This window comes from Xenopus laevis, chromosome 9_10L, assembly GCF_017654675.1.
Source record: "Xenopus laevis strain J_2021 chromosome 9_10L, Xenopus_laevis_v10.1, whole genome shotgun sequence".
NCBI lineage: Eukaryota > Metazoa > Chordata > Amphibia > Anura > Pipidae > Xenopus > Xenopus laevis.
The window spans coordinates 6,354,212-6,379,817 of record NC_054387.1 but is presented as its reverse complement, the minus strand read 5'-3'; the positions used below and the strand labels follow the sequence as shown (position 1 = coordinate 6,379,817).

The 25,606-nt window shown below is 41.6% G+C and overlaps 1 protein-coding gene across 2 annotated transcripts in view; it reads right to left on the bottom strand.

The window, feature by feature from the left end:
* mrc2.L (mannose receptor C type 2 L homeolog) overlaps positions 1–25,339 on the bottom strand; it is a 32,849-nt gene extending 7,510 nt beyond the window's left edge. The window contains exons 1-23 of one of the 2 annotated variants that reach the window (XM_018234868.2): positions 25,016–25,339; positions 16,928–17,320; positions 15,974–16,147; positions 14,634–14,798; positions 11,624–11,737; positions 11,250–11,393; positions 10,156–10,347; positions 8,907–9,061; positions 8,073–8,180; positions 7,228–7,343; positions 6,875–7,035; positions 6,225–6,436; positions 5,708–5,850; positions 5,495–5,597; positions 5,089–5,227; positions 4,403–4,435; positions 3,525–3,685; positions 2,716–2,783; positions 2,520–2,620; positions 2,099–2,244; positions 1,695–1,809; positions 543–706; positions 91–199 (exon numbers count right to left, since the gene is read on the bottom strand). In XM_018234868.2, the coding sequence (XP_018090357.1) occupies positions 91–199; positions 543–706; positions 1,695–1,809; positions 2,099–2,244; positions 2,520–2,620; positions 2,716–2,783; positions 3,525–3,685; positions 4,403–4,435; positions 5,089–5,227; positions 5,495–5,597; positions 5,708–5,850; positions 6,225–6,436; positions 6,875–7,035; positions 7,228–7,343; positions 8,073–8,180; positions 8,907–9,061; positions 10,156–10,347; positions 11,250–11,393; positions 11,624–11,737; positions 14,634–14,798; positions 15,974–16,147; positions 16,928–17,320; positions 25,016–25,124 (3,325 nt within the window). In that variant the 5' untranslated portion in view covers positions 25,125–25,339. The remainder of the gene's footprint in view (positions 1–90; positions 200–542; positions 707–1,694; positions 1,810–2,098; positions 2,245–2,519; positions 2,621–2,715; positions 2,784–3,524; positions 3,686–4,402; positions 4,436–5,088; positions 5,228–5,494; positions 5,598–5,707; positions 5,851–6,224; positions 6,437–6,874; positions 7,036–7,227; positions 7,344–8,072; positions 8,181–8,906; positions 9,062–10,155; positions 10,348–11,249; positions 11,394–11,623; positions 11,738–14,633; positions 14,799–15,973; positions 16,148–16,927; positions 17,321–25,015) is intronic. The other variant, XM_018234869.2, reaches the window with a different exon arrangement.
* Positions 25,340–25,606: the final 267 nt, after the last annotated feature.

Here is a 25,606-nt window from a genome sequence, read left to right as displayed (position 1 = left end):
TGAAAGGTTTTCTCCCAGTTAGGACAGTTGGAGCCTCCATTTAGCTCCCAAACGAGCTGAAGGTCATAAAAGCAACATACAATCGAGTACCTTTACTGATCTGACAGATATATCCGTGCTTCTCTTCCAAGCAATTCCTGTCATCCCAACGCCCGGTAAATGGAGGAGGGGACCCGTGCCAGATCACAGCGCAATTTATCTGCGAGATATTCAATATAATAGGGCTGTTTCTCTTGAAAGCTGACAATATTCTAACCTATGTCCACTAGGGGGTTGCAGATTTATCATAATCCACTACAAGCTTTTTGATCCAGGGACTAGTCTTACTATGTTAAGCCTGGACACATGGGAAGCATGAGAAGAAGTGAAGCTACTATTGCACCTTTAAGTAGCCTCACTTCTCATGTTTGCCATGTGACTAGGCTTGTCACTGTTTTCAGAAACAATGTTGATAGAGGGTTAAGCTTCCACATCCTTGTTTTGTGCCAAGAATTATCATTTTATCTAAGTTTGGTATGAGGTATGGAGTATCAAACACTCACCGGCTTCTCGCTGCTAACAGATGTTCCATATCCAGATGGTTCTCGTGGTGCCCAATTGACATAATTCAGGACTTGACCTTCTACCCACTGGAATTGTTTTCGGGCATTATGGAGTCCAATCCATAGGTCGAAAGTAATATTTGGGAGTATCGATGTGATAAATGCTGGTAAGAAAAATGGAGATAATTACTACAGTTATCACAAGTATCTCAGACCTAATGTCCATCACAAGGATCTCAGCAATAATGACCATCACAAGTATCAGACCATCACAGGTATCTGAGATCCAATGACCATCACAAGTATCTGAGATCTAATGACCATTACAAATATTTAACATCTAATGACCATCACAAGTATCTGAGATGTAATGACCATCACAAGTATCTGAGATATAATGACCATCACAAGTATCTCAGACCTAATGTCCATCACAAGGATCTCAGCAATAATGACCATCACAAGTATCAGACCATCACAGGTATCTGAGATCCAATGACCATCACAAGTTTCTGAGATCTAATGACCATCACATGTATCTGAGATCTAATGAACATCACAAGTATCAGACCATCACAAGTATCTGAGATGTAATGACCATCACAAGTATCTGAGATCTAATGACCATCACAAGTATGAGATCAAATGACCATCACAAGTATCTCAGATCCATTGACCACCACAGGGATCTGAGATCTAATGACCATCACAAGTATCTTAGATCTAATGACCATCACAAGTATCTGAGATCTAATGACCATCAAAAGTACATCAGATGTAAGATCTTATCTGGAGCTTGACGTTTAGGGAGGGTATAGCTGTCCCGAATATGCTGAAGGCTACTCCACCTAACTTTATTGTATAAAAGCTCTTGCCAATGCCAACCTTTCTTTCAATAATGCTGCACTTCATATTTACCCCATATACATGTGGCTGTTGAAGGATGGACGACTGTAATCATAGGTTGTTAAGCAAATATGTTGTAGAGACACTCAGAAATGTGACTTGCAGTCAACCATTCGTGATGGAAAACCATTTTGCAAGCCTTTAGTGGGATTAAAATTTGGATCCTTGGGTGGCCAGATTCAATTCACAGACAGAATACAGGTGCTTTATTCCTTAACTTGCTCCTTATTTCCCACAGGTCTGTACCTTGCTCCAAGTAGTTGTTGATTGTAGCAAGCTCTCCTCCTAAAACTTTGCAGGAATCTCTTGCTTGCTGCCAAGTCTTTGTCTCGGCCTTACTGTCCGCTCTCACTCCAAAGCACTATTTGGCCAGGTATTTGGCCAGGTCATAGAGAAATTGTATAAGTTATGGGTGCACCAAACAAGAATATAATTTGAATTAACAACAGTTATTTTTATTTGTAACGTCGCTTCACTCATGTTCTGGTGCATCCCTGTTAACCCCATGTGAATGGTACTTTTCCTACATTATAAGTCTATTTTTGCAGTTTACACCATTTTCAAATAAAACCCTCAATTTTACATTTTCCAATCTCCTGGTAAACCCCCAATGAGAAAAATTAAGGTGTGTTCATCCCTTTCCCACTCACCTTGTTGAGGAAGGGCAGCCAACTTCGTGGACAGCCACCACCGGTATTAGTTGGGATAGGTGGTGTTGTAGGGACTGGTAGAGTGTTATTGATCTTTTTGCAGATATAGGGGAGGGCAGTGTCACATTTCTGGTCCCCCCAGTCCCCTGGGGAAAGAAAAAAGAATGGTGTCATGTGTCAGGACACATAGAGAATGGTAATTCATGGACACAGAGCAGATCAGTCCTACTTCAGGTAACATACATCAGCAATGTCCAAATTGCATGGAAGCTGTATACGGAACATGTACAGCAGCTTGTAGGGGAATGGTACAGAGTATAGCATGAAGAGCTTGGTGAGCTATAACACACAAATAAAAAGCCCTTCTGCCCAAGAGATGTCCTTCTGATCTTCTGCAGAGAAAGAAAAGAACTCATCTCACCTCGGCTGGCTGTCATGTACACACATTTCTTCTCCCTGCTGATGGGACGAGGCCGGCCAGGGGCCCAGTTTACAAAACTGAGCACAGATCTATCAGACCACCTGCAGATGGTAAGGAACAAAGCACAGATTGACTGCCATGTTGAGGAAATTGTTGAGCTACACACAGTGGCATGTAAAAGCTACAAAGCACCAACCTGAATCGCCCATCATTTTCGTAGGTATGTAGCCCAATCCACCAGTGCTGCTCTTGTCCCCGGGAGAACTGAAAAGTGGAGACAAATGTTACATCATCTCTCATAACTATTATCTATACCTACCCTTGGTAAAGAGTATAAAAGTTGAGTTTTCTAGCACTAGGCTTGTGTAAGAAATATATGTTCAATGGGAGATTAGCAACCCTTAAGGATAGCCCTGAGGGGATTTCCATAAAACTGTCCTGGCCCAGGTTCAGATTCCAGGCTAGAGAACCTATACTGGGGGGTTGGAAATTATTAGCTTCTTTTTTGGCCTAAATCTGGTGACAGCACAAACCTCTTGGTCAGGCACACTGGGAGTGAAAGTATCCTTGGATACTTGTCAGATGAAGGAGTTGCCAATATATGTTGCCCCATTGAGGAGATTAGTGCAATAGTGTTTAGGTTAGAGGGAACCTACTGAAACTGCCTGTAGCATTGTAGAGCTTGACCTGCCAGAGAGAGGGGTTTAGGCATAATTGTATGGTCCTTCCCTCATAACTGTTAACAACAATCTGCTCCAGATTTATTAAGGCCTTCAGGGTGAGAGGCTGTACTACTGTTTTCTGCAATGAAAGTTTGCTGGAATAAATATTTTCTTAGTTGATTGCATCTAAGTGTGCACCATGTCTGCTCTCCCCAGTTAAGCACTGTCTAAACATCTTTCTTGGTGAGAGTCCACCAGCCAGGTGAATCCCCATTACACACTAGTTGTGGTGTTTTATCAGTATTACAATAAGATGTGCATGTTCCTCTGCCGTCTCTTGTACCTTTTGCAGGCTCTGGCCCAAAAAGTCTAGCTCGGCCTGGTTGTGGATAGACACCAGCTCAGCAGAAAACCAGGAGCAGATGCGCTGAGCTTGTGTCCATGTGGAGTGGTGTTCAAAAAACTTGTACTCTGCATACTCATTAGCTATCCACTCAGTGCTGCCTGCAAGGAGATTGACATATGAGGTAGGGAATGCACAGGGAGAAAGCAATAGAAATGTGGAACAAGTTAGTAAAAACATGAATAGGTTTATTAAGGCAAGTAAACATATTTTTCACTAGAGAAAGTCGCATTAATCTGGGCTTCAGTGATGTACAGGTGGGGTGTACCCCAGCAGTGTCGCACTGGCCCACTGGGATACCAGGAAAAGTCCCGGTGGGCCCAGGTTTCAGTGGTCCCTCAGGCTGCTAAACATTTTGCCTATTTCATGGTCATTCCCTATTTCTATGAGAAAAAGAGGCTAAATAGATGGAATAATGGATTATAGTATGTACAGAAAAGAGACTAGGAAAATAGAGGTTGATTGAGGAAAGGAAGAATAATAGTACTGCTAGTGGGCCCCTGGTCTAAGGTTTTTTGGTGGGCCCCTGGTCTAAGGTTTTTGGGTGGGCCCCTGGTGTCCCAGTCCAACACTGTACCCCAGACCTGCAGATTGGGCGGGTTTAGGTCACAAAATGTTAATATTGGTTTAGGTTCATGTACCAATAAGTAGTAAGTCCAGATAACTTCAATCATAGCTCCAGCACCTGACCCTTAGATGTTCTTCTGCATTCCTTGGTGACATCAGTGGTGGGGCCTCTCACCCTGGGTGATGTCACCAGTGGGTTGTTGATGAATGTTTGACGATTATTTGTTTTTATGAAGTTATGGAAAACTCACCTTTTGATACTTCAGGCTCTTTAATTTCTGTTCCTGTGGATGTGAAGTATCAGAAACACTCGTTAAAAATAAATGCTACAATAATAAAAATAATTTTCACTTGAGCCTCAAAAAAAAGTTGAGCACAGTAGAATAGTGTTAAAAAACAAAAAATTCCGATAATTTAATTTAATAAATTCCGAATTTACTTTTGTGCTTGCATTGGGCATCTACCTTCCATTTTATTATAAAGCAGCTGGTCTGTCATGCTTTTTGGCTAAGATTACAGCCATCTTTATAGCAGCACATTCAGCCCACGGTTATCATAGGGCCAATCTAAAAGGCACTCTATTCATCACTGCAGGATTTTGAACCCATAGCAAAGTGTAACGATGCAAGGGAAAGATATCAGTGGCAGTTTAGTGCTAATCTAATTAAAAGCACATAAAAAAATGAAATAAAATAATGGCTCCCACTAATGGATTACCTACATGTTTGTTTGGTTATCAGTTCTATTATGTATATATATATATATATATATATATATATATATATATATATATATATATATATATATATATATAGGGCAGAAATTGTATGTGTTTGGCACACTATTCATCTTACTGGGGGCATAACTGTGTGGTAATGGTTGCTCCATCTACACTTTATTAAAATTCTATTGGCACCCTTTTAGGGTCAGCTGTTACCTTTGGGAAGCTTACATATCCAGTCCATTTGGGACTCACACTCAAGAGCCACCCACTGCAGGGATGACAGGTCTAGCACCACGCATCTCCGGATATCATCGTCATCGTGGTTACTGCGGTCAAAATTGTGGTAGGAATACTGGAGATAAAAAGAGAAAATAGCTGAAAGCGACATATTAGCCTCTCTTGGGGGGATTTTGGTTTCTCTTATAAAGAGACTTAAAAAGGAAAGAGAATGTCTAGAGCTGAATCAGGTCGGAACCTTGACCTTCTAAACTATAAAACCCTGCACAATAACAGAAACGCAATGCGTGATTTCCATAGTTTTGTAATTGTAATAAATCCTATTGTTTCCCAGCCATCAGCTGCTGAGAGTTGTACAAAGTCATCTTAGGGGTTCACTTACCCCTTGACCATCACTCCAGACCCAGCCTTGTTCACCACTTGGGTTCCTTCTGTTAAGACCAATCCAAAACCAGTGTTGTTCATGAAAATCTGAATCCGATTCCCTGACAGAAATGAAGATGAAGACATTACAGTTATGACTCTGATCTTATGTACAGCTCAGAAGAAAGAACAAGTAAGAGAGACACTGGAATACATGGATGGAGGTAACTACCCAAATATTTTGTTTAGTAAATGGCCCACAAAATGTTCTTCTTCCACGCTGGAGACACTCAGCAGCTGCGCACCAAGTTCTCTGCAGGAGAGTTGTGCAGAAATCCATGTTTTCTTATCCTGTAGCGTCTCTGAGTGATAAACCTAGAGCATATGATGAACACAGAAGCTATTTCTTCATGTTGCACAGATTCCCAATAAAGAGGCAGATTCTTTTCTACTTTTGGAATTTCCAGAATATAAAGACATTTTCATACAGTCAGGGGCGTAACTATAGAGGAAGCAGACACTGCGCCTGCAGGGGGGCCCAGGAGGTATAGGGGCCCCATGAGGCCCTAATTCATATACAATTTCAATAAATATTGGTAAAACAAGTCAACTTCTAGACCTATTGGGGGCCTGAAAAATAATTTGCTGTGGGGCCCAGTAATATCTAGTTATGCCACTGCATACAGTAGTCCAGGTGTAGAAAAAAGACTTCTTAAACATGGTAATGACAACAAATGAAATGTCCTCACCTTGTAGCAATATCTCAAGTTGGGTGCGGAATTCCAGCCATCAGGGCAGCTTCCATTAAGGCTGGGAATCGGACGTGCAGGAATGAGAGGTGTAAGAGGGACAAGAGTCTGCATGCAGATGTACTTGGCCCTGAATTCAGTGCAGTCTTTTACCTCCCACAGGCCTAAGAATCTGCCTGTGGCCAGAGTAACGCATCCCCTTTTATCATAACCTGCATGAAAAACAGCATGTGAATACCATCAGATAACAAGCAAGATAATCCACAAACAAAATGCGTCTCAAACTAACACTATAAAAACATTAAACAACCAAAGGTTTGTTATTGCACGATGATTTGCAGCTCCCGCAATCCTCAGTTAGCAACTGGTTGGTTGTCATTGATGGAAGTTGTAGACCAGCTGAAAGTGCAACATTAGCATTTGCTCCCCCTGAACCATGCAGATCTCTATACTATCTCACCTTTTTTGGTACTTGAGGTTAGATTCCAGAAGCAGAGATAGAAAGAAGAGAGGCAGATCAAAGGAAATGTTAAAAGCAACAAAAATACAGAATAGTTAAAAAATATATACAGATGAGGATCCCTACAGAAAAAGTAAGGTCCTTACAACCTAAATTCTAGCACCTAGAATTTGTGGCAAGTTTGACTGACCCAAACACATACCGGGCTGATCCCGGTTCCAGTGCGTGTAGATGACTTCTTCACCACCAAGCCAACGGAAAGTGCCCGTCTCATTTATATCCTGCAGGGCAGTCCAGTAGAAGCTTCCGTCAGATCCATACAAAAGGCTGTTAACATAAGCCTGATCAAACCTGCAGTGATTAAGGGGAGGACTCTATGAGACGCCATTAATGTTTGTTTTTGTGATATTCAAAGGTGAAGTAAAAGTAAAGCGGTATAAGGACAGGTTGCTGTAAAAACCATAAAACGAGTTGTATAACTAGATCCTGCTCAGCTGATTCTATGCTTTGGATTTGATCAGAATGTGGAATTCACGCACCCACCTGTTCTGGACAGTCACTAGCCGGGCCTTTCGCTCAGAGCAGGCTTTTGTGGCCTCACTGTAAGTCGTTGACTCGTCACCCAGCCAGTAGCACGAGGGACTGTGCCAACTCCAGCCCTGTCACAGATACATAAGCAAAGTTTTAGCAGATCACAAATACAAAACCTAAACACCTATAGATACCAACACAGGACTTGGTTATTTCCCACATGACAAAGCTTTCCTTTAGGTCAGGCCCCCAACCAATGGCTTGTGAAATGTTGGTATCAACTTCCCCGACCCAATTTATTCTGCTGGAATACACAGTGTTGGTGGATAAAACAACACAAGTGTACAGCCAATCTGAGGCTTCTACAGATAAAAGCCACCTCTGCTATCTTTTAAAGATGCATTTCCTTTTTATCCCGTTTGGCATAAACTACATTTACTTCATGGCAATGCACTTACAATCATTTTTTGTAAAACACATTTCCATGTATGGTAGGGATGCAACGAATCCAGGATTCAGTTCGGGATTCGGCCTTTTTCAGCAGGATTCGGATTCAACCAAATCCTTCTGCCTGGCCGAACCGAATCCTAATTTGCCTATGCAAATTAGGGTGCGAGGAGGGAAATCACGTGACGAAATCACGGGAAGTAAAAAGTGTTCTCCCTTTCCCACCCCTAATTTACATATGCAAATTAGGATTCGGTTCGGTATTTGTCCGAATCTTTCGAGAAGGATTCGGGGGTTCGGCTGAATCCAAAAGAGTGGATTCGGTGCATCCCTAATGTATGGTATTTTTATAGAATAGTAGGACTTGTTATTCAGCTCTCACTTCATCAGATTAGCCCCTGAGCTTTTACCTTTTGGCAGCCATGATTATCCACCTTTCTTCCTTGATTGGGGTTTCCTGGTTTCTTACAAATAGATGGCAGGGTCTGGTTGCATGGGCTATCATTCCATCTACCCTCCTGCAAGCAACATAGCAAAATAAACGTTCATGGGCTCACTAGCATAGAAAATACATTTAAAAATAACTCTAGAAGCATTAAAAAGGTTGTGATGTACATTGGAATGCTTTTTAGGATTCCATTAAAAATCCAGAAGAGGTTAAGCAGAAGCAAAGTACATGAATTAAGTGTGCAAACAACTATGAAACTAACACTTGTAGCACAATTTTTATAGAAACTAGTATAGGTATGGGACCAATTATCCAGAATGCTCAAGACCTTGGGTTTTCCGGATAATGGATCTCTCTGTAATTTGGCTCTTTGTACATTCAGTCTACTAGAAAATCATATAAACATTTAATAAACCCAATAGGCTGGTTTTGCCTCCAATAAGGATTAATTATATCTTAGTTGGGATCAAGTGCAAGCGACTGTTTTATTATTAGACAGAAAAAGGAAATCACTTTTCAAGTTTGGATTATTTGGATAAAATTGAGTCTATGGGAGACGGCCTTTCTGTAATTCAAAGCTTTCTGGATAATGGGTTTCTGGATAATTTAACCATACCTGTATATGTATTTTACAATATGATATATAAATAAATGTATTGCAATATATATACTTTTCTCTGCATGACTTGAATAACTTCTATTATGGCTGCACCTAGGTCTGTGATGCGAGCAGCAGCATTGCCTATAAGTCCTATACTTAATGAAACCCGTCCCCCATTCCTTTGCCAACACTTACTGCTCCCCAGATTGTCACACAGTCCTCCGAGCTGTCACGGAAATTGTTGGGCTCAAAGGGGTGCCAGGAAGTGAAGGTGACAGAACTCCCATCTGACCACTCAAAGTTCATTTGATGTTTCAGATCATTGAGACCAATCCACAGTTCCTCCATGTCTAAAGGTGAAATAAGCATTTTGGAATCCAATCATTAGTCACTTAGTTGTTACATGCTATGATCCATTTTAGAGATAACAATGTTAATTAATTTGCAGCATTATTCTAAAGCTTACATCGGCCATAGACGTTACAATTACGATCTTTCCTGGAAAAAATCGTTCTTTTCGACACACACGTATACAGCTTTAATCGTCAAATATACAGATAGAAACAATCTAACGATTCAGCACTAACAATGGGCGATGTTCATGGGCCTTCAAAGGTGCCTGATCAAAATTTTCAGGCCAGCCCTATTAATTAGCCAACTGATATCCAAGTCTTGTACCGAAATTGGTTGGCTCGTCTCCCACATACACGCACCGATAATATTGTACGAAAATTAGTCATGGGAACAAATATTTTTTTCAAAATGAATCAGTTAATAGTGCTGCTTCAGCAGAATTCTGCACTGAAATCCATTTCTCAAAAGAGCAAACAGATTTTTTTATATTCAATTTTGAAATCTGACATGGGGCTAGACATTTTGTCAATTTCCCAGCTGCCCCTGGTCATGTGACTTGTGCCTGCACTTTAGGAGAGAAATGCTTTCTGGCAGGCTGCTGTTTTTCCTTCTCAATGTAACTGAATGTGTCTCAGTGGGACATGGGTTTTTACTATTGAGTTCTGTTCTTAGATCTACCAGGCAGCTGTTATCTTGTGTTAGGGAGCTGCTATCTGGTTACCTTCCCATTGTTCTTTTGTTTGGCTTGTGGGGGGAAAAGGGAGGGGGTGATATCACTCCAACTTGCAGTACAGCAGTAAAGAGTGATTGAAGTTTATCAGAGCACAAGTCACATGACTGGGGGCAGCTGGGAAATTGACAATATGTCTAGCCCCATGTCAGATTTCAAAATTGAATATAAAAAAATCTGTTTGCTCTTTTGAGAAATGGATTTCAGTGCAGAATTCTGCTGGAGCAGCACTATTAACTGATTCATTTTGAAAAAATAATTTTTTCCCATGACAGTATCCCTTTAAGTCTGAATCTCCGTGTATGTAGTACAAACAGACGTTGCAAGTTTCCAGTGCCTCCCCCAGCTGAGCTAACTCACCTTGCTTAATTTGCTTGGAGACAAATTCCAGTTCCAGCATAGAGTGAATGCTGACCAGATTGGCCTCTACCCTCACGCATGCCTTCCTGGCCTCCTGCCATGTCTTCTTCTCACTGTTCACACGGTAGCAGTTAGTCCCAAAACTCTGCCATCCGGGATCACAGTCGACAGCTACATCTGGCTCCTGAGGCTCTGAATGGAAAAGAAATGAAGAAGGACTGAGATTACCCAATCAAATTTTAGGAAGGATTAAAATTTTTCTCCAACTCAAATCCCGAAGGGAAAAATGGATATGGCCTTTTGCTGTTCCCCTCCACCATCCCTGTGGGTAGGTTCCCTAAATTATTTTTGAACTCAGCATCATAGATGACCTGACCTCCTAAACATTGTCGCCAGGATCCCTAATTCATTTTTACAAAATCACATTTCAGATTAGTTAAGTGCTAAAAGGCGCACCCCATAAATGTTTTTGGCCCTGTTCAAGTAGTAAATTTGGGACTTGTGTTTCTTTAAAGAGACATGGTAATATTTGCTCTGGTTCCATCCTGTAGGGCAGTGATCCCCAACCAGTAGCTCGTGAGTAACACGTTGCTCTCCAACCCCTTGGATGTTGCTCCCAGTGGCCTCAAAGCAGGTGCTTATTTTTGAATTCCAGGTTTGGAGGCAAGTTTTAGTTGTATAAAAACCAGGTGTACTGCCAAACAGAGCATCAATGTAGGTTGACAATCCACATAGGGGCTACCAAATGGCCAATCACAACCCTTATTTGGCACCCCAAGAACATTTTTCATGCTAGTGTTGCTCCCCAACTCCTTTTTCTTCTTCTGAATGTTGTTCATGGGTTCAAAAGGTTGGGGATGACTGTAGTGGTAGTTCTTTTGTGTTCAGTTCAGTTCAGTTACACTCAATTAGCGACCATGACAAGTCATCAGGGTAAAAAAAAATAGAATAGATGTTGCTTCTTCTACAAGTGCCATAGGAAAAGAGAATGTTTACTGTTGTGATCAGGCATTAACACCAATGATGTTTCAAAATGTGTCACTCATTTCCCCCCATAGCATTCCTTTGCAATTCCTGGGACAAAACCCTCGTACCTCTAGGCAGGGAACTCCTGCTGGATGCCGGGACCTTCTTACAGGCATAGGGAAGAGCGTTCCCACAGACACGGTTCTGCCATGCGCCCAAGGTTTCTGTCCGGATAACAGCGCAGTTCTCCTCCATGGAATCACTTGGCTGATCTGAAAAGTGAACGAGCATGAATGGAAATGATTAAATGAATGAACAGACCAATAAGAACTTTCATCCTCTTCCAGAAATCAGTGGTTATGTACAAACTGGTTGTCCACCTCAATGTCCAAAAGGGTCCGCCCTTTGGCTCATATGGACCAATGCTCTGATGATGATGGTTTTTACATTGGTATAAACAGCTTAAGCCATTTATTAGTGTCTTTCCAGGCACTTTACTTACCACTCTCCCAGTTCAGATACTTTAGTGGGGAACTATCTGACCACTGCCAGCCCCCATTAGTGTCCAGATCATTGAGTCCCATCCACAGGGTAGATGTGTATCCAGTCAGCAACCCTGTAGTAGAGGAAACAAACAAAGTTATACAATGTCACATTGCTCAGAGAGCAAAGATGTATTAAATTGCTAATATTTAATTGCACCGTTGTGGTTCACCATAGCAACCAGTTAGCAAGAATCTTTTTTATTTTTTTTAATCCTGCATATTAAACAAGATACAACAACATCAGAAAGTAAAGAAAAGAGAAGAAAAGAAAGTGAGATTGAGGGTCAGTCCTTACTTTCTCACATTAGACAGTAGATAAGGTACAGGTATGGGACCTGTTATCCAGAATGCTCAGGACCTGGGGTTTTCCGGATAACGGATCTTTCCATAATTTGGGTCTTCTTGTCTCAGGTCTACTAGAAATTCATTTAAACATGAAATAAACCCAATAGGCTGGTTTTGCCTCCAATAAGGATTAATTATATCTTAGTTGGGATCAAGTACAAGCGACTGTTTTATTACAGAGAAAAAGGAAATAGTTTTTAAAAATTTGGGTTATTTGGATAAAATGGAGTCTATGGGAGACAGCCATTCCGTAATTCGGAGCTTTCTGGATATCAGGTTTCTGGATAATGGATCCTATACCTGTATAATCACACATTTTGTACATGGGGAGGCCCATTTATCACAGGTCGAATTTTGACTTTTTTTTTTAACTTAAATAAATTCGAATCTACTCGAAATTCGATTGGGAGGTTATTTAATTACAAAATTGAATATCTAAAACTCTAACGAATATTGCCGACCCGAAAACTCGAATCAAGTTTGTATCTAATTTGACTAAACTCGAATGTAGTTTTTTCTCCGCAGGAAGGCTATTAACATCTTCGAATGGGTCACGGGACCTTTGTCATTGACTTATACATGAACTCGGCAGGTTTTAGGTGGCGAATAATCGAAATTGAATTGTTCCAAGGGTCAAGGTTTGATAAATCTTGATTTCTGAATTCGAATTAAAATTTGAATCGAGTTTGGATTATCCACAATTCAAATTTGAGAGTTTTGACCAAAATCTTTTTTAGAAAAATCTAATTTATAATTCGATCCTTAATAAATAAGTCCCAAATCACATCAAATTGCTCTCGACAGCCTCTCGCCAAATATGGCAATTTCTGACTCGGGAGGAAGACATTTGGCAATTTTTCAAGGGAGTTCCAATGCATTCAAATGTCTTTTTTGGCATAGTACAACTAGAACAACCAAAATATGGCCATAGTTGTATGGTTCCTGTCTGTCCTAGTAGGCAGAGTTCCAGGGAACGAATGTTTGGGGTAGCAAGCTTCTCCTCTACGAAGCACCAGAATCGCTGAATTAAAGGTCAAGACTAGAAAACATCGAACCGAGACATCCCAACATTTAAGACATTGGTCAGATACATTCTCATTTATTTTTACCAAGCAGTACAGGGTCAAATATGCCATAATCAAAAACTTTACTTGAACATATCTATCTCTCATAGAAATAGACATGTTTGCTTTTCCAGCCCCTACAGACCAAATTAGCAGCTAACTGGCCCATATATAGTAGGGATCCACCAAATCCAGGATTTGGTTTGGGATTCGGCCAGGATTCTGTCTTTTTTAGCAGGATTCGGATTCAGCCGAATCCTTCTGTCCGGCCGAACCGAATCCTTATTTGCATATGCAAATTAGGGGTGGGGAGGAAAATCGCGTGACTTTTTGTCAGAAAACAAGGAAGTAAAAAATGTTTTCCCCTTCCCACCCCTAATTTGCATATGCAACATTACATCAATTTGCATATGCAATTAGGGTCCGGATTCAGTTCGGTATTCAGCCGAATCTTTTGCAAAGGATTCAGGGGTTCGGCCGAATCCAAAATAGTGGATTCGGTGGATCCCTAATATATAGACCCCTTCTGATGGCATGTGAGCAATGTCGGACTGGGACTCCAAGCGCCCACACAAATACCTTAGACCAGGGGGCCACCAAAAAAACCTTAGACCAGGGGCCCACTTTCAGTACTATATTCTTCCTCTCCTCACTCAACCTCTAGTCTCCTAGTCTCTTGTGTTTACATACTATAATCTATTATTCCATCTATTTAGGCTCTTTGTTCTCATAGAATGAGGGAATGGCCATGAATTAGGCCAACACTGAGGAGCATGAGGGACCACTGGCACCTGGGCCCACCGGGAGTTTTCCTGGTATGCCGGTGGGCCAGTCCGACACCGCCTGTGACACTCATTTTTGGCTTCTAATTGGCCAGATATCTATTGGGTGAGTTAGAAAACCCCAATGGACAACAACCACATAGGTGTGTTGATCCCTGTTTGATCCCTGGGCCAATGATGAGATCATACTGTGAGCTTGTGGAGACTTTGGCAAAGAAGTGGCTCTTACCACGTGTACCCAGCTTTCCCTATGATTGTAAGTTAGAAAACTACAGAGAATTCATATTTTGATAACTTCACTGGTGCAATTTAGCACCTATTTAAAAAGCCCTAATGTGGGGGCACTCCAAGGGCTACGGCCACTTCAAGTAACATTCCCAGTGCCACCTGGACTTACTTATCTTGCGTGGGTTGGGGGAGGAGCATTGGTAATGCAGAGATTGGAATTGTGAACCTGCTGCAAACTGCAACCTAAAGCAAGGTCTCCCTTTGCCTCATTGCAAGACCGGCCATGCCCAATTCATCCCATTCTGTTCATAAAATGTAAAATTTACAGCTGACGTAAAACTACATTGGTGCCGTAGATTTTACATTTCTGCTTGGCCTTTTGATCGATGCCATCCTGTGTGTCTACAGTCATGGCAGGATTACAAGCCACTAACATAGGAAGGGTTAATAGAGATAAAGGGACCATGAACTAGAAGTTTAGCCATTCAGGAGGTCAGCCTCTGGATGGTATAGGAAGGAGGCCTACTTTGTTGTAGAGCTGTATATACCGTTAATATACGTCTGCTCATGGATTTCAGTGATACTAAGGAGGTGAGCATCTTGCTGCCTGCAACTCGTCCAAGCCTCGCTCCATGACAGTGCCGACTGGAAATTAAACTGATAGCAGTTCTGAGTCAGGGGATCTTTGTCCCAAAATGCCTCACAGTCATCACCTGCAATGGACAAACACAACGATTAACAACATTACACATAAGGGCAAGAGCTGAGTGGCAAATGCATTGCAGTGTTTCGTCATACCTCCCAACATTTAGGGAATAAAAATAGGGACCACCCCCATTTTTGTGACCACACCCCCTAATTACCATGTTCATTTTACAGAATTTGGCAGGTTATGAAAGTTTGAACATATTTCTGTGTTTTGTAGTTTTGCTAATGAAGGTGAATTGCCCTTTAAGCTGTGAGTCTAACTTCTCCCAAGGGACCTCCTTATCTAAATTGTTACAATAACTTATTTGCTTATCTCAAAATTGTTACAAAAGTATCTTATCTGCAGCTGTGGCTGTTGCTGTTCTCTGGGCTCTCTGCCAAAAGCCAATTAAGTTAGGAACTTTGTTTCTTTTTCTGGCTGTTCAGTGCAGAGAAAATCTGGACTTTCCAGTATAAACGAGGAACTGCGGGGTGAGCTGTCAAAAGAGGGACTGTCCCTCTAAAAACGGGACAGTTGGGAGGTATGGTTTCATTACACCCTAATGACTAATGCCGTCCAGTTTATTTTCATGTACTAAATTCAGACTAAAGGATAATATTGCACAAAGCACTTTAGACCATGGGCATCATTCTGGTTCCAGGGCATCCAGATGGTCAGTGGCATAAATAGATATTACTGTGCCTCACGGCAAATTATTTTTGAGGCCTCCAAAATCTTGTACCTGTTTTACCAATATTTATTGAAATTGTATATGAATTAGGGCCTCATGGGGCCCTGATATCTCCTGCCTCCCCCTGCTCAGTTTGCTCCTCTTCTCCTCCCTTCTCCCCTCCCTGCTGTAATCTGAGCCCAGAGCTATGAGTGAGCACAGAGAGACAGGAAGTGATGTCACAGCAAGCTAATATGGTAGCTGCTATCTAAACAAACTGAGAGAGTTTCTAGAGTAGTTTACTCAGGGTTGGTAAAGCATTCTGTAGAATAAATATAGCGTTATAGCTTGCACTATTGTGGTTATTTTATTGGCAATAAACTGCTTAGGTAGCTTTCCTTCTCCTTTAAGGCACTTCTTCACAGGCTGAATTACACATAGAAACTGCCCTGCGAGCCTTCAGTGTTAGGGTTTAATTCTGTTGCCCTGATATTAAACAGTTCCTATACAACATCTCCATATGGTCTTACTTTTTACTGGGCAGAAACCCCACTTTTCATCTTTCCCGTAATCCACAGTGGTCGCGCACCAAAGATGTCCGTCCTCCCTTCCCGTGCTGGTGCAGCTGTAAAACCACTGGTTGTCGTATTTAAATGGAATCGCACAAGGACGGCCATTGGAGTTTCCTTGTATAGTGTAAATATCTGTGGTGGAAGAGGAGAAAGAATAATTGTCAAGTAGGGCCAAGGGAAGCAGAAGAAGTGGAAGCTGCCACGTTGCTTGGTTTAATGGAGGTAAGCTTTGGGAACACTTAAAGGGGATATATTGCGAAAATGAAAATTTTATAAAAATTTCAAAATATTGAAATAAGAAACTTTCTAAATACAATCAATTAAATATTCTGTACTATTTCTGAAATAATCAAGTTTATGTTCACTATTCCTCTCTCAGCATCTGTTTCTCTTCATTCAGGAGAGTCAGAGAGTCAATGACCGTTAGATCCAATATATCTTATAGGGGGGCTCCTTTTGCCTAGAAGATGTATTAGAGCTCACTCTATTAAAATCACCAGACATCATGTCTCTCTACATGCAGAATTTGTGCAAAAGGCAGTTATTTTGTTAGATTTTGTTTGTACTGGAATCAGTTATTTGAGTGAGCTCTAATACATCTGCTAGGAAAGGAAGCCCCTCCTATAAGATATATTGGATCTAACTGTCAGTGAATATCTGACACTCAATTGCTGCAAGAAGAGAGAATAAAGAGAAACAGATGCTGAGAAATTAACATGAACTTGTTTATTTCAGAAACGATGCAGAATATTTAATTGATTGTATTTAGAAAGTTTCTTATTTCAGTATGAGCAAGCTTATGCTAAATTTTCATTTTCGCAATATTTCCCCTTAAATAAGGTGCTTCCTCTTGTTTTTAAAGTCAAGTGCAAGTTGTATTTGCAGTTTATATTCATTTTAATTGTTGCCTACCCCAAAAAACAGCAGAGCAGATGCTTTGATTGGTTGCATTTATGAGCCACTGACTGGCTGGCTTGGCCGGTGGCTCCTGAAGGCCCGTAGCATTAGTAGTCCGTGGCAACAGAGCATTGGAAAGCTGCTCCAGCTGGGACTCGCAGCGCCGGATTGTGTGGAAATTTTCATGGTCGCACTGAAAGGTCGAGATGGTAGAGCTGGTGCCATTAGATGGGGAAGGGACCCATAAGCACTGGAGAGATCCCAAGTTAAAAAGCCGACGCCGTGACACCCATTGCCATTGCTGGTCGAGAGAACTGGAATTACAGGGACGTTGCAGACGCACTATGGAGTCTCGAACTGCCAGGCATCCTCCCGCGTCTGGGCTGTAAACCAAAAATGGGGCATTCTCTGTGGGGAAACAAAAAAACAAAAACAATGATGGAACTGGTGAAGATTGATTTTATCATTGGTATTCCATTGATAATATGAAATGAATGGATAACTGTTATTAACATGCCAATAGAAGGATGCTGGGCGCAGGGAGTTTATGGGGTATATTTATCAAAGAGTGAAGTTAATAGTGAAGTTCTGCCACTAGAGTGAAATTCTGTCACTCTCCATTCATTTCTATGAGACTTTTAAAGGCGTATTTAACTTTCACATTCACCCATTGATAATTACGCCTTTCAAAATCCCATAGAAATGAATTGAGAGCTGCGGAATTTCACTCTAGCGGCGGAACTTCACTCTTTGATATAACTTACCTGTGTGTGTTTTCAATACAAACTACATTTTATTACCGTATAAAAACGTTTTGCCCTCTTGAGCGTCAGTATCCCGTAAAGGTTCCCCATTCCCTGGAGGTTATTTTCCCTTCAAATCCACAACTTACAATTAAAATAAGAGTTAAGTTTTAAGGAGAAATCTGGTATTTGGAAAATGAGTTGAGGAAGTTTTTGGGTGGCGCTCAAGTCTGGGAAGTTACCACAACTGCAGGGGGGGAAGAAACACAGGATGCTGAGCTTTAGATGTGTGTTGGCAGCATTTACACAGGCAAAATATAGCCTTCATACCCACGGTTCAATGTCCAGTTTCCCTTTAAAGTTCAAAGTTAACTTTTGTTTGTATTTATTAATGTTATAGAATGAATAATTCTAAATTGGTCTCCATTATTTATTTTTAATAGTTTTTTAATTATTTGCCTTCTTTTTAAGACTCTTTCAGATGGGGGTCACTGACCCCATCTAAAAACAAATGATCTATAAGGCTACAAAAATGTATTGTTATTGCTGCTTTCTATTACTCATCTTTCTATTCAGGCCTCTCCTATTCATATCGCAGTCTCTTATTCAAATCAATGCATGGTTGCTAGGGTGATTTGGACCCTAGCGACTAGACTGATGAAATTAAAAACTGGAGAGATGCTGACTAAAAAGCTATATAGCGCCAAAACCACAAATAAAATAAAATCAAATCCAATTGCAGATTGTCTCACTACATCATACTAAAAGGTAATTTAAAATTGATCAACCCTTTTAAGGGCAAGTTCACTTAAAGAATTATTTTTTTTTACTATCTTGCAGCCTGGAGTATCCAAAGCAAAAATGTGTTTTCGTTTAGTTATTTTCTACTTTTGTGGGGGTGCCATAGATGTATGAGCACAGAGGCTGTTGTAGCTACCATTGGGATGAATGTAGTTTTACTAATGGGAATTCAAAAGGGAAGGGTAGGAAAAGAACGGCTAGAAAATATAAGGGCAGGAAAGAGAGAGCGAGAGAGCGAGAGAGAGAGAGAGAACGAGAGAGAGAACGAGAGAGAGAACGAGAGAGAGCACGAGAGAGAGCACGAGAGAGAGCACGAGAGAGAGAACGAGAGCGAGCACGAGAGAGAGAGAACGAGAGCGAGCACGAGAGAGAGAGATCTCAGAAGAGAATGGTATGGAGAAAAAGAAGAATTGCAGAGATAAGAATATAAAAGGAAAGAATGGGATAAAAGGGAGAATGTGAAAACAAAATCAAGAGTAATGTTGAAGAACAAGAACAAGGGAAGAAGGGAGTAGAGAATGCAAGTACAATGTGATATGCACAAATATGCAGGATTTTTACCCACAATGAAGACTTTTTCTGCCAAAATTTCAGAGTAGTAGCTGCTGCTTAAATTCCGATACAGACCCAAATAAGTATCGGCTTCAGTAAATTTAGTCCCAGTTTTGTGGAAAGCCACCAGTATATCATGATGGAACTGGTAGTGTAGTTATAGGATCGGTTATCCAGAATGCTCAGGACCTGGGGTGTTCCTAATAAGGGATCTTTTTGCCATTTGGATCTCCAACTTTGTCTACTAAAAAAAACACTTAAAGGGATACTGTCATGGGAAAAGAAATTTTTTTTTCAAAATGAATCAGTTAATAGTGCTGCTCCAGCAGAATTCTGTACTAAAATCCATTTCTCAAAATAGCAAACAGATTTTTTTATATTCAATTTTGAAATCTGACATGGGGCTAGACATATTGTCAATTTCCCAGCTGCCCCAAGTCATGTGACTTGTGCTCTGATAAACTTCAATCACTCTTTACTGTTGTACTGCAAGTTGGAGTGATATCACCCCCCTCCCTTTCCCCCCAGCAGCCAAACAAAAGAACAATGGGAAGTTAACCAGATAACAGCTCCCTAACACAAGATAACAGCTGCCTGGTAGATCTAAGAACAACACTCAATAGTAAAATCCAGGTCCCACTGAGACACATTCAGTTACATTGAGAAGGAAAAACAGCAGCCTGCCAGAAAGCATTTCTCTCCTAAAGTGCAGGCACAAGTCACATGACTGGGGGCAGCTGGGAAATTGACAAAATGTCTATAAAAAAATCTGTTTGCTCTTTTGAGAAATGGATTTCAGTGCAGAATTCTGCTGGAGCAGCACTATTAACTGATTCATTTTGAAAGTTTTTTTTTTTCCCCATGACAGTATCCCTTTAAACATAAAATAAACCCAATAGGCTGGTTTTGCTTCCAATAAGGATTAATTATATCTTAGTTGGGATCAAGTACAGGTACAGGACCTGTTATCCAGAATACTGGGGACCTGAGGTTTTCCGGATAAGGGATCTTTCCGTAATTTGGATCTTCATACCTTAAATTTACTTGAAAATCATATAAACATGAAATAAACCCAATAGGCTGGTTTTGCTTCCAATAAGGATTAATTATATCTTAGTTGGGATCAAGTACAAGCTACTGTTTTATTATTACAGAGAAAAATTAAATATTTGGATTAGTTGAATAAATCTATGGGAGGCGGCATTCCCTTAATCCGGAGGTTTCTGGATAACGGGTTTCCAAATAACGGATCCCATACCTGTATCAGAAATAAGCTGCCCTATGGCCCCAGTGTGGCTTGTTTTCATTACATTTCATTATAGTGCACCCTGAATGTACCCTGAATGTACCATCACCTCAAGGCTCGTGTTAATTCCAGCGTTTGCTCCATACTTTGCATTGTATTTAAGAAAGTATTGTGGTGGCAGGCTCCAAGTATAGAGGGGCGTGTAAGTATCTTTGGGTTAAAAGGAGCATGGCCTCATATATTTTTCACACCATACAATAAACAGAAACTCTCTTACTGTAGTAGAAAAGAACGGCCATAAATGGAATATACTAATCCAACAAGAATGTCTAATACATGTGACTTTTATTTATTTCCTTGTCGTTTTTAACCTAGTAATTGTTACAAACCAACATTTGTTTTTTGTTTGCTGCCAAAATATTTACACTGTTCAGCAATGGGGCATTCCAGGCAAATGACTAAATGCCGCGAGCTCCCTTAACCTGGCAGTGGCACGACCAATTGCTTCTGATAAAAATCGGTGATTCGCAGCAGGACAGAACTGTTTGCTGCAGGGAAAAAAAAGGTTGGTTTGAGGGTATTTACCCAAATTAGTTTTGTACGATATTACCGGTGTGTCTATGGCCACCTTTACTTAGCTTTACTCCTCACTTCTACTTGATGCCTGGCAGGTATTTTACCGACCTGGAGAGTATCAAACAATCCTAGATCCCAATGTTATTAAAGGGATACTGTCATGGGAAAAAAAAATTTTTTCAAAATGAATCAGTTAATAATAGTGCTGCTCCAGCATAATTCTGCACTGAAATCCATTTCTCAAAAGAGCAAACAGATTTTTTTATATTCAATTTCGAAATCTGACATATTGTCAATTTCCCAGCTGCCCCAAGTCATGTGACTTGTGCTCTGATAAACTTCAATCACTCTTTACTGCTGTACTGCAAGTAAGAGTGATATCACCCCCTCCCTTTTCCCCCCAGCAGCCAAACAAAAGAACAATGGGAAGGTAACCAGATAACCGCTCCCTAACACAAGATAACAGCTGCCTGGTAGATCTAAGAACAACACTCAATAGTAAAAACCCATGTCCCACTGAGACACATTCAGTTACATTGAGAAGGAAAAACAGCAGCCTGCCAGAAAGCATTTCTCTCCTAAAGTGCAGGCACAAGTCACATGACCAGGGGCAGCTGGGAAATTGACAAAATATCTAGCCCCATGTCAGATTTCAAAATTGAATATAAAAAAATCTGATTGCTCTTTTGAGAAATGGATTTCAGTGTAGAATTATGCTGGAGCAGTACTATTAACTGATTCATTTTGAAAAATTTTTTTTTTCCCATGACAGTATCCCTTTAAGAAGGAAAAACATAAATATATAGGAAGGTATTTTTTCAGTGGCACCACTATCCACCAGTAATTATTTTATCATTACATAATTGACTTAAGGCATACACGGGCAGATTCTGTTGTGTGAAAAAAACGATATTAGGACGATAGTAAAATTTTTGATCGTTCGGACAACATTGTCCCAACAGACGGTCGGACAGGGTTTTCGTCATGAAACGATGACATTGAGCGGTGGATGGGATTATCAGATAATCATCATTAATTGAACGTGGGAGCAGTGTATGAAACGAGCGTTGGGGCCCCCAAAAGTCAGGGCCACACCAAATCCGGAATGTGGGCATGGCGAATGCGAATATTTAAAAACCTACTTGGATCTTAACTCCAAATCACAATTTGGCACCTGGACTATCGATTTCCAGTTACAGCCATAACAGGGAGCAGCATCTTCATTCTTCTGTGATATGTTAATGATTTTACAGCAAATAGTATCTGGAGCAAACGTTAGCTCTTTAGCACTAAGCTACAAGTGGTTAAGGGATATCGTTTTGTTTCCCAAATATTCAGCAGTGTAGGAGGTTTGGAGATTTAAATTCCAGCCCTGGGATTAGGTCACACCCCATGTGTTGCAGTAACTGCAGAACACAGCTCCTATTATATCATGAGTGACCGCAGAGCTGACCCTCAAGGGAGCCAACTGCTGTGTTCCAGGGGATGGAAAGAGACAGAAAGAGAGAGAGAGGGGTCAAGAGCTCTTCCACCAATTGTTAACACTTTTGGCTCCGCAGCTATAGATTGAGGTGAACAAGAAGAAAGCACTACAGCTTGGAAGTAGGACACAATCATACACCGAACATGAGAAAGAATGTCATTAACAGGAACCAGTGATAAAGATGGAATACTGCAGGGTCAGACTAGCAGAGGATCTCCCAGTGGGCCTCCGCCTGTTGCTAAATTCTAATTAGCTCTTTATTATTTTCATGCTAAACCTCTAAAACGTCTCCATGGAACTGATGTGATATTGGCCCAAGATTTCAGCTTTTCTTGTGGGCCCAGTCCAGCATGGGAATACTGTGCCTGATCAAGAGCAAGTGAGTCAATAGTTATAAGAGAACTAAAGAATAAAATGGCCTTTTTAAATGACAAGACAAAGGTATTTTTTTCAAAGGTTGCCTCAAAAAGTCCTATACACATTCCCTTGGGTGCCTATTTTGAAAATACAGCATCTAAAATACTATCTAAAATGCCATTTAAAAAAAGGGGATTGGCACAGCACAAGCATGCAAAAAGTTCCTTGAGGGTGCCCAATTAGGTTTACAATTAGGGTCGGACTGGGACAGCGGGACACTGGGAAAAAAACTGGTGGGCCCCGACCCAGACCTGCTCCCTCAGCTGCATCAGAAACACTGGTTCCTGTGCCGAATGAGAATTTGGAGGTCAGGAGGGGGCCCCGGGTACTGCCAGGAGGGCCCTACTTTTGCAGCCCCAAGGATACAGTGCGACCCTGGCTGCAACTGGCTATTTGGTAGCCCCTATGTAGACTGGCAGACTGTAGGAGGCTCATTTTGGCAGTACACATTGCCTTTATGCCGCCAAATTTGCCTCCAAGCCAGGAATTCAAAAATAAACACCTGCTTTGAGGCCACTGGGATCAACATACAAGGGGTTGGGGAGCAACATGTACTGGTACAATTCCTGCATCAGCTCCTTTTGGCTTTGGCCAAGATTTCAGACAATAAAGCCGGGGGGGGGGGAGTTTGGCTTCAGTTTCCACGTGGACTGGAAACAGTTTCTGCTGAGCTGTTTTCTATCAGATTTAACCGCAACCGCTTAATGATATAATCTGGGAACATTAGAGCTTTCTCCGATAGGAATCAGCCCTGAAAAAAAATAGTAAATATATATATATATATATTTGCTCTGTTTTGGAACATAGATGACGTCAGGGTGGGACTGTATGTTATATGTATGTGGTCTGTATGTTATCTGTATGTTATCTGTATGTGGTCTGTATGAAGTCATTTGGTGCCCTGCCTCCAGGTCTGGACTGGGATTCAAAATAGGCCCTGGCATTCCTAGTACACAGAGGCCCAATCAGCCCCCCGCCCCACTAGCCTAATAAATAGTGACTGTCTATGGCATGTTACAGCAGTCCCTTTGGCATTTGCCAGAACCCACAGATTGCCAGTCCAGGCCTGATGCAGACCAATTCCAATCAAACACACACAGAGGGCAAACGAAAAAAAAAAAAAAAAATGTAACAACATTACGCTGTATTTCACAGTAAAGTTTAGTGATTTTTGTTAAACCAAGAAATGCAACGATCAGCCTCTGTGAATGTTTAAGGAATGCTGCAGCTCTGAGCCATGCTGACAGTCGTGTAACTGGATATCACTGGGCCCAACAGAAAATAATTTCTCAGGACCCCAAAATGTTTAGAGGTTGACTTGTTTTACCAATATTTATTGAAAGTGTATATGAATTAGGGCCTCATGTGGCCCCTATACCTCCTGCCCCCCTGCAGCCGCAGGGTCTGCTTCCTCTATAGTTCAGTTTTCATCCCCTGATTGTAAGTTTTCCCCCATTTTACATTGTTGTTTTGTGGTCCCACCTATCTATTATGCATAATACATTTCCCTTATTTTACATTTTTCCTGGATTTTACACCATTTTTTTCTGGTTCCCCTAAAAAATGTAAAATGGGGGTTCTACTGTGTATTAAAGTGACACAAAGGCTGTCCCATCAGGGTCGGACTTGGGGGTCCGGGGCCCACCTGTCCAGGGCCGCTGTCCAGAGCCCCCCTCCGGACCCCCAACTGTGACGCCGTGCATGTGCAAAAGGAGCCGCAATTTTTTTTTAGGCCCAGGAGATCGGGAAAGGGGGCCCATGAGGGCCGGGGCCCACCAGGTTTTTTCTCTGTGTCCCTCCAGGGCAGTCCGAACCCTGTGTCCCATTATTGGCCAGCTGCGACGGACCCCCAAGAACAGAGCACTGGGACCCCTCCATTTGGCAGGCTACAAGGGTGGTTCGCCGGTTTCTAGAACCCGTCCCCCCCTTCTACATATCTTACTTTTTTTCCTGATGTCTGAGTTTCTGATGTCTGGTACACCTCCCCCATTTTAACATGAAACTGTCCAATTCACATCTGCTTCTACTTAATTCTCTCTTATTTTCCCTTATTTTCTCTTGGCCAGGCCACCTCTCACTGCCACCCCAAATATTCCTGTTTGTGCCCCTTTATCCTGGGGGGATGCGGAGGAGGAAGCGCCGTGCATTAGAAACCATTACAAGTCTTCCCAAAGAACAATGAAATAAATGAACATTCCCAAAGACAAGTGGAGCATGCAGAGGGGCACGAGACCCCGGGAAGCCCCCCAGCTGGGTTGGCACAGAAGCACGAGCTTTGGACTTACCTCCAATGGGACTTGTAAGTTGCAAATCCGAGGCAGAAATGAGGCAGCAGCATTGGATAAGGAGGCAGATCCAGTGGAAGGCGGCTAGATGTCTGCTGCAGCAATGCATTCTAATACTAACCTACAGGGCTGCTGCAAAGGATGGAGGGGTGAAACGGCACAGATGAGTGGGGGGGGGACAAAAAAAGGAGGAGGAAATTTTGGGAGGGGAAAGGGAGTAGATGAAAAGCTCTAGTATGTCTGGGCTTGTGTGACTGCTGAAGCAAAAGGGCTGGATCAGACATTACGCAAGCAAGTGGGAAAAACCAGGGGGGAAGATTGAGAAAAAAAACAAGTTTTAGTGACTCCTCACCCGTCTCCTATTCCCTCCCATTGCCCCTGTCCTGAGTCATGGCCAGTTACTGTAAGCAAAATCTTTTCTGTGCTGCTTCAACTGACTGGTGAACAATCTCCCATGTACAGCAGCCCCTGTGCAACGTGGCTGGGAGAGGACGAATCCGGCTGCCTGGCACTGCTGGGGTTAAAGTGGCCATAGACGGAACAATTACCATCTTTCTTGGAAAGGATCCTTCCAAGAATGATCATTCGTTT